The following is a 16,214-nucleotide window of genomic DNA, read 5'->3' on the forward strand; positions in this document are numbered from 1 at the left end:
CGTATTATATTAAATTCCTGACTTGAGAGAGAAGCACATACAATATCATTACTGGCTCTAGGCACTCAGTTATGAATTACAGTTCAGAAGGCATTTAAGCCCACCAAAGCTCAGTTCCTAAACAGCAAGTAACAGCTGCATTTGAAATAAAAGCATTCCTTATTAAGACAAGCATCAAAGTATTTTCAATATTCAGAATTATTAATATGTCTAATACAACTTCTAATTACATTTTAATAAATACACTTTAATCTACACATTAAAGTAACATACATAATAAACAGGATCTACCAAAGGAATTTTTTTATCACTGAACAGATCTTTCTGAAAAGCTGTTTATAAGTATTCTGGATACCAGGATTCTGCAAAAGCACTTACTCTAAGCAGACCTTTTCGTGGTCTTAGAGAACAGTGTTACAAAATATCACTAGGTTACAAAAAGATAAAATGCACAAACTTCGAGGAAGATTTCCTAGACAGTGGGTGGCAACAAACAGCAGAGATCCATTTAATGAGAAAACTGGCTGGTCTCAGGACAAGTAGATTTATCTCATACACAGGAAAAACAAACCACTGCATAAACCGACTTTATCTGATGGTCATGGACATTACCAATTAAGTTTTCAGTCTACTCCACTTCTATTAAAACCATGTAAAAGAAATTAAACTTAACAGCTGTCACAATTCCTATTTTGCTCAACTTCACTATTTGATTACCAGAAAAAGGATCTGCTCCAGCAATGTTCAGGGAAACATTGTGTCTGTGGCATACTGACAATGAATTCACCTATTGACCTAAACGAATTGTCTGTGTTTCCCTGCTTGTTGTGATTTCTCACGAAACATGATTTTACAGCCACATACACACCCCTGCCTCCCCTTCAGAGAGATCCTGTAATGAAAATACACAACATTATGGTGCTCTTTAAAGTTCATCTTGCCATTACTTGAGAGAAAAAAAATCAAAGAAGACACTAGCAGTTTTAAAATTTATTAATACATCATTCCGAATTTGGGGCAAGAAACTCCACAGCAACACGCTCACTCCAGAATAACCAAGCACTGCAGCATTTTGTATCACTTAGGTCCATGTATCACCCTCCTCTCAGGCCTATTTGAGGAAAACAATGCACTCTAAGTATAATAATATAATGGAGATTAGTAGAGATCCTGCAGGGAAATAAAAAACCGTGGGTCCTTCCCCGCTGGAAATGGCACTTCCAATAGTATAAGCAGCGTAAACGCTTCACCATTAGCACACAACTGGAGTAATTTTCTGTCATCAGCCCTCGTTCATATGTAAAACAGCCATCCTCCCGTTTCCCAGGGAAATAAGGTCTCCCACCCCCCACATGCGCTGCTCCAGCTGCAAGCAATACAGGTGCTAACTTATGCAAACACGAGGAAAACTCACTCTGCTGGTTTCTGGCTTTGGTGTGCTGCTTCTCCCTCCACCCTCTGCCCTGGCCTCTGGGTGACTTCTCTGGTCTCCTCAGCGCTGATGACTTTCGCACTTACCCTTCCCTTCTCATCAGAGCCTGTGCTTCTTCCTGTAGTTTTCTTTGCTGCTTCTTGAAACCAAGCATGAGAAAAGCAGAATCTCAGCTTTTCCTCCAGACATCTCTTACCTTTCTGCTTTCTCATTTAACGTTGATCACTCCACCTTTTCATTCCAGTGTTGATATTTTTTGTAACTCTTTTTTTTTTTTTAGCATCTAATCTGATTGACTGTAGCCAAGTTTCTAAATGCATTTCACTACAGAATTCATTTCACTCTGTGGTTCAGCATTGCCTGGAGTGCTACAAACTGAATCTTCAAAAGGCTTACTTACTCATTAGCATACACCTTCCTGTTCTGAGCAATGCCTTCAGGTGCAGTTACCCTCTTTTCCAGACCATATTCCTTATCTTTACCTCTGAGGCACATTCCTCCTGCTCATCTCGCCCCTCGTACCTTCACTCTGCAGGGAAAGCAAGACACAGTTCATCCACCATCCCCCTGCCCGACACCAAAGTCCCCTTTGCCCCTACCCTGTTCTGTGCAGCTGGTGCCCATTTCCCTTATGCTTTGTTTTAATGAGCACACAGCAGAAGATACTGTCTGCAAACCAGTGGCTTAGACTGTTCTAAATAAAAATGAACTGCTTTAGGCAGTCCTGGTTAAAGTAGGTCTCTAGAACCTCTCTGGCATTTTACCATTTAAAGTTAGACTGCTCTAAATAAAAATAAAGAAAGAATAAATAGATATTCTTACTGTTCTCTTTCTAGTTGACTTTTGGAGAGGGACATTTTGCAAGGGCATGCAGTGACAGGACAAGGGGGAATGGCTTTAAACTGAAAATAGGTTTAGATATTTAAGAAGAGGTTCTTAACTGCGAGGGTGGTGAGGCACTGGAATAGGTTGCCCAGAGACGCTGTGGATGCCTCCATCCCTGGAAGTGTTCGAGGCCAGGTTGGAGGGGGCTTTGACCAACCTGGTCTAGTGGAATGTGTCCCTTCCCGTGGCAAGGGGGTTGGAACGGGATGATCTTTAAGGTCCCTTCCAACCCAGACCATCCTGTAATTCCATTATACGATTCTATCCAGGCTCCAGGCCTGCAACGACTAACTGATAGGGGGAATGCCTGAGGCTTTTGGAAAGCTCTAACATACAGACAGATAAAAGCGGAGGCGGAGGGAGCTGGGTCGGCGGGCCCCGCCGCGGGAAGGAGGAGGCGGCCAGTCGGGGGGAGCGGCGTCCCCGCCCGGTGATGGTGATGGTGGCGGTGACAGGGGCCGGGGCAGGGCGGCCGGGCCGCCCCACAACCCGCCGCACAATGGGGCGGCTGCCGGGCTCCATCTTGGCGGCGGCGGCGGCCGCCCCGGAGCCCGCGGCTGGCGGCGCTTCCCCTCCGCGGGAACAACATGGCCCCGCCCCGGCTGCTCCAACAAAGCGCCGGCGCTTCGCTTCGCTCCGCCGAGGAACCGGCCTCCCCGACACCGCCACCCCGCCCGTCCCCGCCTTCAGCCCCCCCACCCCGCCCCGGTGGTGGCTACGCCGCCCCCCCGCCACGCTCCGCTCCCGCCGCCGCCGCGCTTCCCCCTCAGGGCCGCGAGTCACAGACCTCCAGCTCCTCCTCCTCCTCCTGCTCCCGCTCCCCCCGCCGGCGCTGCTGGCGGCGGCCCCGGCGGCCCCTCCGCCGCGGCCTCCCTGCCCCCGGACACGGAGCTCCGTGCGCCCCAGTGCGCTGGCGGGGGAGGAGCGTCCCGGGAACGCGCAGCCCGACATGGGGCCGGCGGCCGCGCAGCCCCCGCTGCCGCCCGCGGCTCCGCCCGCCGCCCGCCGCTGAGCGGAGCGGAGCGCAGGGGCCGCTCGGGGCCGCGGCGCTGCCCGCCCCGCATGAGGCGCCGCTCCCCCGCCGCGCCCCGCTCGGTCCCCGCCGCCGCCGCCCTCCTGCGCGCAGGGCCCCCCCCGCGGAGCCCCGATGATGGACAGGAACTACCCCGCGACCCCCGGCTTCGCCGAGCCCCTGGCCCCGGGCGCCGCGCCGCCCGCCGCCTCCTGGGCCTACGAGCGCGGCGCCGGCAGCCTCAAGCCCAGGTGAGGAGGGTCCGCGGCGGGCAAGGCCGGGGGGCCGCGCCGGGGCCTGGCCGAGGGCGGCCTGGCGGGGCAGGGCAGGGCGGGGGGCGAGCGGGGCCCGGGGCGGCCGGGCCGGCGTGGGGCGGGCGGGAGGCCGCGTCCCGGCGGGCGGGGGGCGGCGGGGGCTCCGCGCTGTGCCCCCGCTGTCCCGGCGGGGCGGGCGGTCTCCCCGCCCCGGAGGCTCGCGTCGGGCTGCGGCGCGGGTTCAAGAGTTCACGCGTCCCTGCGCGGCTGCCGGAGGGCCGCGGGCACCGGCGCTGCCCGCCCGAACAAAGCTGCCCGCGGCCGGGGCACCGCGGCGGCCGCGCCGGCATCCCCCGCGCCCGCCCCTGGCCCCGCCGAGCCCGGGGAGCCTCTTCCCTCCGGGGCGTGCGGAGCCTCCTCTCAGCTAAAACTTCAGTCCCGCGGAGACTTCTGCAAAGTTCCGGGAAGCGCGGGGGGAAAATACGGGATATCTTATTGGCTTCGGGTTGCTTTTTGATTGTGTAACTCTGCCAGCTAAAAGGAGTGTTTTCTGGGCGATGAGGTTTTTCGTTGTCGCCTGCCTTTTTTATGTCCTGTGGCTTGATTTATCCGCAGTTCCCATCTCGGCGACGTTTAAAGGTAAAAGAGTCTCAGGGGCTAAAAATACCCCGTCAAAATAGGTGCGCTTATAGATAAATGACTTTGCATTTGGTTCTGAAAGTGGTCGGATGTGTCTGATAAGATTAATAGATAATCAAGTCAGAAGGACTGGTGTAATCATCTAGTGTGACCTCTTCATAATGCAGGCCATAGGACTTATTTTCCCCCTCAATCTGTGTTTGAAACTAGAGTTTACGTTTTAGAAGGTGCAGTTGAAAATTTCCAGTGAGGCAAAATTCAGCACAATTCTTGGTAAAGTATACAAATATACTGATTTGTATTTTATTTCTGATTTCTGATCTGAAGAGGGCTACCTCTAGTTTCTGACCACTGAATCTTACTTACAGCCCATTGACACTGAAAATCCCATTAAGTATCATATTTTCTTGACTATGAATTCTTATGAATTTTGCTTAACTTCTTGCTTTACTTACTTTTCTTAACGTGAACATAATCATTTGAAGTTTGCTACCAGATATTTTTAATTTTTTTTGCTACTTTATTCTCCGAGTTTTCTCTTAGATTCCCTCCAATTTATTGTCACCCTTCCTGAATTGTGGACACTGCATTTGAGAAGCAATTAAGTCAATAATGTTAAATAAGAAGATCATAGGACCTCCCTGAGGTGTGAGACTCTAGTTTCCCTATTTCCCATAGAATTGCAAGGATGGGTGGTTTTTTGGACAAACCCTTGCCCTATGAAGCTGCTTAGCCAGGTTCTCTGCAGAACTGATTACCTGGCAAAGTAAGGTCTCCTATCATCCTTTCCAATTTTTCTTCTTAGTTGTTAACTGCTTTTGATCATGTCACTCACTTCCACCAAAACCAACACAGCAACATGTCCTGTCTATGTTGCTTTTGCCAGTTCTCATCATCTGTTGAGGATCATGCCATCTATTCCAGGAGGGAGGTTTGGATTTTCCAGGTCACTTAAGAATATGTGGTGCAGAAGCAAAAGTGGATTTCTGAGGGATCTTAGAAGAAATGCGACTGCTTGATGATTTTTTTCTATATTTAAAAAAAAAATACCCTGGTTTTAAAACATAACCTTAATCTTTTTAATAACTGCTATATTAATGCAGTTCAAATTGCATATTTTGGGAATTCCTTAATTGAAATGTCATGTAGAAAAGTCCCAAGACAACTACCATGCCGAAGCTCACTGGATCAATGCCTGCTACCTATACCAATCAAATTAGTATTACTGCATCCATATATGATCTGACAATATTTATGCTGTGCTTCAGGAAACAATGTCAAGAAGACCTTGCTTTAGTTCTTTAAAGTTTCATCTCAAGGCTTTGTACGTGGTGATGAATGATGCATTTATAATGTGTTGACTGAAACATTCAAACTGTTTTTTATCTGTAGCAAGAAGAGGGAAAACACTATGAATCATATTTTGTGCTTGAAGTTCTCCTGAACTGGGTTCTTGGAGCTCATGTCATTTTAATAAGAAATAATTTACCCTGTTGGACACAGTGTTAAGTAGAGTCTGGGCTTGCAGAGGTGTTTTGGTTCCTCTGTAGCATTTGTCTTTGTATGGATGGAGCCAGTTGCTGGGGGATTGGGATGTAAGTGATTCCTGTCACTGCCAAGGCTTGCACCAGCCTGGAAGGAAATTGTGAAGGTACAGATGTACTGTAAGGGAATATGCTGTCCATGTTCTTGACTTGTGTTACAGATCACTTCACATTTTTCAAAATGGTGTTTCTGATTGTGGCTGACAGGTAGTCACCTAAACAGCTGAAGCTGCATTAGCCTGATATTAAATTAAAAAATGTGTGTCATGTTCATCTGGTACTTGCTGGAAAAGAATCCAGCCTTTAGGTGATATAGATAACAACACTTCATTCAAATTTCATTTCATATTTATGCTGTTGCAGGCTGTGTCGTGGCAGGCCATGTTCCCTTTGTGTGGAGAGCCATGTTCACAGTCTCAGCTCACCGGAATGATTTCTCCTCCCTACAAGCGTTGCTCCTGTCTTCCTGCGCTTCACTTCAGCCATCTGGTTTTTATCCTGCTCCTTATTTCTTGCAGGCACTGTTTTGTCTGTGCAATGGCACTATTCTTATCAACTGAAAGGAAATGTGTGGTGAAGTGTTATAAGGACATTGCTACCAGGCCTGCTGTGACATAACCGTTCCCATGGAACAGGAGAAGATGGTGAACTGGGGATGGAAGCTGGTGGAAATCACCTGAATCACTGTGTTAACTGAGCAGAGATCGATCCTGCTGAGGAGCATTTTGGGACAGTGCAGCCACACAGCCCCATAGCAGGGGGCTAAGGGGATGCTCCTCCCCTCTGCTTTCCCCTTCCCCCCCACCTCTTACACAGGCTGTCAGCATCCTCAAGGAATTTGTGATGGTTTGATGGGCACACTGCCACTCTGACCTTTTACTGTAGCTGCTAGAAAACCTTACTTCTGTACTGAAACTGTCCTTTTGTGGCACAGCCTAAAGCTATTGAATAGCAGAGAAGGTATGTGCTTACTGGTTATTTGCTAGAGAAAAACATGGTATTCAGAAAACAGGTGAATGTGTTAATAGTTTGAGAGACTCGTAATTGCTTGGAAAGAGAAATAGGAACAGGTGGTAATGGATGAGGTTTCTGGTTTAGTTTATGTCTGACTTGAGGTTTTATTCAGAGAAGGATTTTTAGGAGTGGAGGGATCTCACGGTTCTTGTTTGGTATTTCCCACAGCTCTAAGACTCAAATCTTCTGCTATATGTGATTAAAAGTCAGTCACAATTATTTTGTTGGTGTTGTAAATTTTATGGTGACTGCCATGGTCTTTGTTTCTTTATGCCCAGTAGTCTTCTGTCCATTTCTGCCCTACCCAAACACATGGGGTTTTATATGGCTTAATTCAAGATGGTTCTTTGCAATAGATAACACTGGCATTTGGTTAGTATGGTCTATGTTCATAACAGCCAATCTAAGAAAATGAGTTAGTTACAGTGAGAGTTCATATGCAAAGTTACATAGGTAGGGGACCGATACTTTTGTTATAAACGGTTATGATGGGTTTTTTAACTCAGTTTTGCATAGCTGTCAAACTAATGCTTATTGTAACAGCTGTATGATAATTGTGATTTAGTCAAGGCTCAATTTTAAATTCTAATGGATTTTTGCACAGCTATAGAAACTCTAAAAGTGCAGACAGCGTGTTTTAGAAAAGAGCAGAACGTTTTCTTTCATCGAATGAAATTGTTCTGAGAGGTGAAACCGATGTTTGTCGTTAAACACATATCCTGCAAAAAGTTCCCTATGGCGTAGTATTTTAAATGTTGAAAAGAAAGCTTGTAATCTGGGAATATACTTAGAACATTTGCTATTAAAAGACACAGGAAGATTAAATAAACATATAGAAAGGTAGGTCAGTTTCAAATCTTACCAAACTTTCTGTCGTAGTTTATATCTAAAACATTCATAAACATTTATACATGCAAAATAAACACCAGGAATCCATGGTGTAGCACAGATACCTTACAGGGACTTGCCAGCTTTTCTTGCTCTCCTTTTCTTTCTTTTTTTCCTTTGTTTTAACCTGCATTCAGCACACACTGAGATCACAGCTGTGAGGAGGTCAAAGATTGAACAGAGGCTGAATGCTTTCTTGCTCTATGTCCCATAGCTTTTCCCAGGTGCAGATGTGTGGTCATCTTGCAAAATCTTTGCTAGAGTTTCTAAATGAGCCAGACAGGCTTGTTTGGAATTACCTGCTGCTCACTTTATTTCATTTAATGCCAGCTTCACGTGAAACATTTCAAGCCGTGTCTGTCGCTGTGCTGCAGTGAGCAGTGGTGACACAGAACAGCCTGCAGAAGGAACGAGCTGAAACTTAGTCTGAGGGTGCAGTTACATGAGATGGCTGAACTGGCTGCTCAGCCTCACTGCTGCTGAAAGGGGCTCCCTTCCTCCTCCCCTGTGTTGGCTCTGGTGTTTGTGCAACTGCACCGGGAGCTGGTCTCGTTTGTTAATCCGTGAGGAAACTGTCCTGGCTGAAATGGTGAACGGCTTGAGCTGGAGAGCTGTGCTGGTGTACCTGTGCTGTCAGACTGGGATCCAGAGGTGGCACCAGGGAACGAGCTGGGAGCAGAGCTGGAAGGAGTGAGCTGTGTGTCCTTGGCAGAGATTCTTCCCGGCAGTCTTGGACACGTTTTAGATGGGCTCAGTCTTGCCAAGTCACTGTCTTTAATGAACATCCCACCCAAATTGTACCACCTGCTTCCCTACCAGGAGCACTCGGTAGGTGTCTGTCTTAGCTGAGTGCTTGACCTCTCTTGAGATCACCTGGAATGATATTTTGGATGTGAGCCCTTTCCCACAGAGGCAACAACTTCAACACAGGTTACTGAATACCTTGTTCTGAAAGAAAGGGGGGTTGTATTCTTCCACCTATGCAAAAAGTGTTTCAGTCCCATAGACGTATTTTACCTTTCATCCTCTTAACTTTACCTGTAGATGTTTACCTTATACCCTTTGTTTCTTCTGTGCTTTTGCCCACCTTTTATTTTTACTTGGAGATGCTGTTGATTCTGGCATAAAGCTGTCATAGGAAGGAGGTTGTTTTTAGAAAAATCTTTGTTCCTGTCGGGAAAAAAACACCTATGACTGAACTACATTGATTCTAAACAATACCAGAGCTCTTATATAGTGGGTGTATTTGCTTGGATATTTTTGTTGTATTTTGTCAAAGCCTTCACAAATTTGCATGTTAAAAAGTTACTTTGTATGGTGAGTGCCTATTCCATACATGAAACAAACAAAGAAAAAAAACCAAAAACCAGTTAAAAGGCAGCATATTAATAGTCTCACTTCAAACCTCCCTTAGCAGCCTAAAGGGTGACAAAAATAAGTTTGAGCAGCATGCAGGGTTCAGCCTTTCCAGCAGGGCATTTTTTGCTGTCCCATGCAAGTGACAGGGAAAGGAAAATTCTTAGAATTTTTAAGCAAAGAGAAATGTCCTCAGAGAGGATGGAGCACTTGGTTATTAAGTACTAGATTTACTTGTCTCACTGGGCAGATTTCATAGTTTTGGGGCTTACTTCTGCTATTGTCTCACCTCTTGTTACATTCCTTCTTTTGTTTCATTGCTCTGGACAGATCTGGAAGGGTGCACGGACACTTGCATCCTCAGAACCTTTCTGACTGTGGGCTACAGCAGGGAGCTCTTATTCCTGTATCTCTGCATGCTTGGAAGTTTCTTACTCCAAAACAATTCAGCAAGAACATACATATGTTTAGACAAGCTTTTATTTGCCCATATTGCTTTTCTTCTTTTTCATCTTCCCTCTACATGCCTACCTGTGTTGCTTGCTTAGGACTTGTAGAAGTGCAACCAATTACACTCAGCAGGAAGAAGGCACCCTTAGGCATCCTTATCTTAGAGTAATAGTGTTTACATAGGAGGATACAAAGGAACATTTATTCCTTAATAACCCTGTAGGAATTATACTCGGGGCTGTCATACATCTAGATTTCCTTGGAGATAGCCCTCTTTGTGTGAGAAGAGGTGGAGGGCTCTAGCTCCTCATCTAGCGTTTCCAGATGTCTGGCAACATCTGGAATTCCAGAACCTGCCAGACAAAGGGCCACAGCTCCTGTGTGGTGTGTGTGCAGCTGGGAGGGTGTTCTGTGGTGACACTGAATGTACCAGTGTGTGCTGCACGTTCCATGGTGCTCTTCTTTCTGACCAGGAAATCCCTTTCAGAAATATGGCAGCTCAGTGCTTCACACCACATCCTGTTTACTTTCTCTCGTCTTCGTGTCAAAAATTCCAGTGCTAGACAGTGAATAATCCTTCAATCCCTGTGTTCCTCCCATTTCATTATTCTCTGCTGAGTCTGCCAAGAATAGGATTTCTAATAAGTTTTTCTTGAATGCGAACATTTGCTCATTTGCTGTGCAAAGAGTTTTCGTAGACAGCCAACTCCTTCAGACTCCCAGGACAACCATGTGTTAACTACCTTCAGTTGCTGGCACTGGTGACCTGGATGTTACTGATACTCCAGCACCACTGGAAAGAGATGGGATTTTCATCTTTTCCCCTCCAAAAAACCCCCGTTTTGTTATTTTTCTTTTAAGAGAATACAGGTTTTTCACCAATTAAAGGATATTTTTTTAGTGTGTGCATGTGTATAGACTGTTTTGATCTCAACACTTGCTTTTGTTTAGATAGCTGCATGATCATCAGGAAATCTTAAATCAATATCTGAGGCATATTCAAGGAATTTGTTTCATATAGTGGAGTTTTTCCCATCTCAAAATAAATGGCCATGTAGCTGTAACTGTTTTTCTACAGTTTTGAACAGTGAAGTTTTTTTAGTTTTCAGGAGCAGCCGTGTTCACATGGTATTTTCAACTAAATAGTGACTGGTGACAACGTGGCAGCCAAGGTCCTCTTTGCAAGGTTAGAAATGAAAAATTTAAACCTGTTTTGGGATGAAGAGATGTAAGAGCTAAATTGAAGGGCTATGCTAATTTACCTCACGAAATTAGATAATAACACCCCGTGATGTTTCCTTTAATGTAAAGGACTCTTTGCAGCATTTTATGATGAACTGTGTTGTTAATATGTTGGATCTTTCCTGGGCACACCTCCTAAATTGGGGTAGGAGTGGTGTTAGTCATAGGGGTGCCTCGTTTTTGAATCTGAAGGAGCTCACGTGAGCTGCTTGGCCCTTGTAGTGTGTTGTAGGGTGGGGAAGACACTGTAGATATCTAGATAAATGTGCTGGGAGGCTTAGAGCCCATTTAATGGCCCTGAGTTTTTGGCTGTGTGGATGATCAAGGATAGCAAGGTTTGTGGTCTCAGGTGTGGGCAGTGAGTAGATGCCTCTCTTCTGTGCCAGTTCTGCAGCCACTGATCTTCACGGGGGTCCAGTACACTGGGTACCGAGCTCTTAGAAAATTTAACTTCACCAAACCTTGAAAAACTGACTCTTATTTCAGTACTGAGTGCTTGAGACTCGATGGTGAGGGCTATGAATCTGGGTGGGTTAGTAGCTGTGCCTTAGTTTCCCTAGATTAAAGAAGAAGATATTTTGTGGATTATGTCCCTGTAAACTGCTTGGGGATTTGGTAATGAAAAGAGGTGCTGCCAAAGGTGACTCTGTGGGTATATAGCACATATTTGCACTCCTTACCTCTTTTTTGGTGAAAAATCTCAACTTCAGCACCGTTTTTTCCCATATAACTGGAAAATAAAGGGTTTATTAAGGAATGGGATATCAAGTATTCCAATAGTAGCCTAAAGGTAAGACTCAAGCTTGCCACAAAATACGATGCTGTAATAGCTGTGGGAGGATGAGGGCTGAGAAGCATTTCAATAGCTGAAATGAATTGTATTTTTAATAAGACACTGATGTGGCCAGGCCACATCTTGAGATAATGCTCTGATGATTTTTATATTTTGAAATAAAATGTTGTTATTAAAAGTAATGAAATCTTTTTGTGTGTTTCTCAGCCAACGGTAATAGAGGATTATGCTGTGTGCTCAACCATTAATACTGGAATGATCTAGAGAAGAGTTTTGAACATCTCCCAAGTATGCTTTTGACAGCAGAATAGCATCACATATTGCAGAAAAAGTGTTAGATTTCCATTACTGTCTGTTACAAAAGTCTTTTGAAATTGTGAGTAAAGGTCTAGGAGTGAAGTTTTGCTAATTTAAAAAATCCCAGCTATTCTCTCCGTGCTGGGTAAAGAAAAAGTTCTTTCATGGAGGAAAGGTAAGAGAAGAGGATAAATAAATGTAGTGACAAAATAATCCAGTGTCTTAAAAGCCCAGAGAATAAGATTGCAGAGCTTTCTGTGGTGTGAACTACTCAGACCATAATGGGTACTTGTTTTTCTGCAGGGAGTGGTAGAGTAGAAGCTGTCAGGGAAGATGTAAAAATCCCCAAAACATTGCTTGACAAACAAATGCCTTAAAATTATTTCTGATGCTACTTTATAATATAAATTGGGAGGATATGTGGACATATCAGTGTCTGTTTGCATGTGGAGAGTGATGATACTGAGTTAGTAAGTATATCAAAGTTAAGTTCCAACATGCAGAGCAGGATCACTGAAAGCTCCTCTCTAGACCTTGAAATCTTAAAAAGTGCATCAGGAGCTCAAAACTGGCATTGTTGTAGGATAGTTTAGTTTTAGTTAGTTTTTGTAAGCTGCAAAAATTCTGATAGAAAATCGCTTTGGTTAGGTTTCAAAGATTTTTTTTTTTTTGGTCAAAGCCAAGAAAAGTGGTTGAAGTATTTGCCAATTCTGATTAAAAAAAAAAAAAGGAAGAAAAAGGAGAGAAAATCTGATTTTGTTAAATGTCCTGCATTTCAGCCATAGATGACCTCATCAAAAAGCTGATTTAGAGTGTATACCTTAAAAAAATAAGACCATTCGGTGGTTTGTTCAGTCCCTCCATAGTAACTGAAGTTGAAGTTTCTAAATAGCTCAGTTCTATCTGAATGTTGCTTTTCACATACATGGTTTCAAGACAGAGTTTAACTGATTTTTTTGAAAACAGAATTATATTGTCTTTGTTATTAAGAACTCCACAGGTTACTTAATCAGACAAGCCAGCACTTGCACTGAGGCACTGAAGTACCAGTAAGACTATTTCAGCTTTCCTGAAGCGGTTTTGGGCTTTTCATTTTTAAAAGGATCAAGCATAAGGAGTTCAGACACATTAATGTGGGAATAAAAGGGAGATGGACCTTTTTAGCAATAAAATCTCTTTTTCCTTTGAAATGTGACATGTATTCAGGTGAAGAATCACAGGAACAGCGTGAACTTTTGCTCACTCAGGCAGTTCCCTGCATGTAATTTTCTACCTCAAAATCGATTTCTTAGAAGCTCCTTATCTTCGCTCCTAGAAAGCAAGGAAGTAATGAGTGTTTCCTCTCAAAAGTAGCTCCAGGCAACCTTCAGTCCACATTGTGTCGGTCTCAGCCCTGCTCTTGGTGGCTCTGCATTTGAATTGAAGTGGGAAATTATCATTATAGCTTCATCTTTAATGAAAGAGTGAAGGGTGATTGCCTTTGGTACGTTATAATGTGATATATTCTGCACAGGATAGGTAGTGTGTAATTGCATTAAAGGGGAAGAATGTGGCACAACCAACAGACAGTCGAGATTGTTGATAAAATGCTCCTCTTGTGTGTTTTATTGAGATACCTCAGGACCATATTCTGTATTTTCCCTCTTTTCAAAAGTCACGTATCTTGAAAAATAACATTATTAGATAGTTAATAATACTTGAAAATATTGACATCTATTTATTTCTTGTTATAATTCAAAAACAGGGTAGGCAAATACTGAAGTTGCGTGGTGTTCTTAAAAGAGTGCCATATGTACCTTTTAAGATGTATTAATTTTAGAGATGCTTCTAATTTCTCAGATGTAGACTTCTGTTTTTTGAGTAGCAAATAATTTTTTTCTTTTGTCTCTTGGACAGCATAACTGTTCTAGACTGTTAAATATTCTTTGTGCAAATGTAAGTGGAATCTTCAAACATTAAGGTTTGTTTTGTCTTGTATAATCTAATGTGAGGATCAGGGAAATTAGATGCAGAGAGTAGGCTGGTTTCCTATTTTTCCTAAGCCTGCCAACATTTTCAAGCTTCAAATAAAATTTGTTCTTGCAGTGTCTTCCCCCTCCCCTCCAGTATGTGTCTGGGAAATAGAGGTGAAAAATCACATCTTGTATACATTTAAAAAAATACTTTGCACTGAAACGAGTCTCTGGGCTGAGGAGTTTGTTTTCCATTCTTTTCCTTTGGTATTTCTGAAGCATTTTCTATTGCCTTTAAGGGCTTGCTTTTCAACTTCCAGAAGTGTGTTGGACAGGAGTGATTCGGTGTCACTAACAGTATTGAATTTAATTAGCTTAGCAACTTTCTTCCTGGGCAACTCCCTCTGTCCTTTATGTTGCTGCTTCTTAGAGTTGTGGCTTTTTTTTTTTTTTTTAAGACAGGAACAAACCCATTTTTGGATTCAAGTTATCCACCTGTAGCTTTGCTTTTAAATTTTAATTTTTTTCTGAGCTGCAGATGAACCCCAGATGCTGAATTACATTCTAGTTTGATGTAGCAAACTGTGAACTCTTGCTGTTACAATGGGCAGCTGAAGGGCCATTTGCCCCCCATTTCATCTGTATTAAATTCAGATAATGTTTCTGGGTAATACTCTTCCATTCTTTCTCCACAAGATGATTGAATAAAGGCAAATTAATATAGATAAATGTTTAAGCAAAATAATAAATGCTGTATCTATTACTAAAATAATTCTACCTACAAACCTGCCAGCAGGTAATAGAAGCTGGAACTGCATTTTACATGTTTAAAATCAAATATAGCAGACAGAAAGGGATGTAGGCTGCATATCAATTTCTATATCTTATATTGAAAATGATGTTTTTAATATTTAGAAGTGCATTTGTCGTTTTTATGGCTTTGCTTTTGGTCTCTGACTGGAACTTGCTGTTGCACAGCGAAGTAGCTGGTTGGAGAGAGATTCCTTTGCCAGGTGTCTGAGCTTTGGCATAGAGAGGGAAATTTGAGTAATATTTCCCCTATTTCATATATATGTCTCAAGTAAGACAAAATGCAGGGTGTGAGTTTTAAGGTACTTCCCTGCCAGCTATCACAGCTCTATTTAATCTCCTTTTTGGTGATTTAATTAGAAGGGGGCTGTACAGCGAGCCGTCATCTCACAGGAGCTCTTGTCTTCAGTAAGGCAGAACGGGCAGCCAAAAAATGAGACCAAATTCCCTGGTCTGCCTCAAATCTGAGCACTTGTGTGCATGCTGGGTTGTTGCCTTTTTGTTTTCTTGGGCTTAGTTGTTCTGGTCTCAGACTTGTCAGCCTGTGTGGGAGCCCAGTGTTGGGGCACCGAGTTCCCCTCTCAGGTGGCGGGAGCACCTCTGGGATCTCCTGGAGTCTGGAATCTCCTGTGCAACTGCTTGTCTTGTAGGTGTCCAGTTTCACTCTGAGCACAGCCTTGCACCGTTTGAATACTCTGAAAGTGCTCTGTGATTTAATGTGGAGTTTTCTTAAGCAATTTTTATATGAGAGGCAGGAGCTACAAGTGCCTAAGAACAAGGTATTGCACCCAAAAGTATCCTTTGCTCCTTAAGAGTTCTGGTCTGTTTTTCATGTGAGCATTATAAGTTTCCCTAGTACTTGAATAATTGCTTTTGTTTAATGTTGTTAAACTTAAAAATAACCTCACCAAACAAAAAAACACAAACAAACAAAAATCCCCAAACAAACAAAAAAAGAAAACCCCAAACCCACAAAAACAAAATAACAATCAAAACCCTTAAAAACTGCTAAGCAGTAATGAAGAATTATCTAGAAAATAAAAGAGAAAGATGAAAATGCCCCCTTTCCATGTTATGATACTTCTTGTATTGAGTATTAAGTGAACTTAGATACTTGGGTTTAAGTGTTTTTGTTTCTGTGTTTCATTCTGTATGGTGCCTAGGAGAGCAAGGTTATTTGAAGGAAGTGAAAGAAACAAAAATACTTGTATGTCTAGTGTTTATTGCAGCTAAATTTTGTTTCCATGTAAAAATGATACTTCCATCTGAGTTTGAAGTTGAGAAATGCACCCATCACTTGTGTAAAGTGCAAACCTGGTAATTGTCTTGGCAGGTGGTGAGTGCAATGTAGGCCAATAACCTTTTGCAGATGGAAACCTGAATTCATATGAAATTATTAAGATTGAAGAATGCTTTGAAAATAAATTACTGTGAGAATAGCAGTACAAACAGATGTGTGAAGAGTGGATTCTGGGCTGACTTAATCTGGGCTAACAAAAAGGAGTTGTAAATCAAGGTTGAGGTATTTTAGTAACAATGAAATGCAAAGACTAAACATTTTTTTCCCACAAGTTTACTGCAGAGGTAGCAGTCTTCTATTAGCCCAGCTAATGCAGCTGAAAAAAAACAGATTAATACTTGAGTCG

General features: G+C 43.4%; 1 protein-coding gene and 1 long non-coding RNA gene across 6 annotated transcripts in view; one reads left to right on the forward strand and one right to left on the reverse strand.

The window, feature by feature from the left end:
- Positions 1-977: 977 nt before the first annotated feature.
- LOC135415397 (uncharacterized) lies at positions 978-3,193 on the reverse strand. Its single transcript, XR_010431118.1, has 4 exons — positions 3,105-3,193; positions 1,833-1,961; positions 1,415-1,571; positions 978-1,111 (listed from the first exon to the last, which is right to left on the reverse strand). It is a non-coding gene; the product is annotated as an uncharacterized LOC135415397 (long non-coding RNA).
- A 63-nt stretch (positions 3,194-3,256) lies between these two features.
- The window catches only part of QSER1 (glutamine and serine rich 1), a 41,255-nt gene continuing 28,297 nt past the window's right edge, over positions 3,257-16,214 (forward strand). The window contains exon 1 of one of the 5 annotated variants that reach the window (XM_064657054.1): positions 3,257-3,580. In XM_064657054.1, coding sequence (XP_064513124.1) covers positions 3,380-3,580 — 201 coding nt within the window. In that variant the 5' untranslated portion in view covers positions 3,257-3,379. The remainder of the gene's footprint in view (positions 3,581-16,214) is intronic. The other 4 variants (XM_064657053.1, XM_064657052.1, XM_064657057.1 and 1 more) reach the window with 4 other exon arrangements.

Source organism: Pseudopipra pipra, chromosome 6 (genome assembly GCF_036250125.1).
Source record: "Pseudopipra pipra isolate bDixPip1 chromosome 6, bDixPip1.hap1, whole genome shotgun sequence".
Classification (NCBI taxonomy): domain Eukaryota; kingdom Metazoa; phylum Chordata; class Aves; order Passeriformes; family Pipridae; genus Pseudopipra; species Pseudopipra pipra.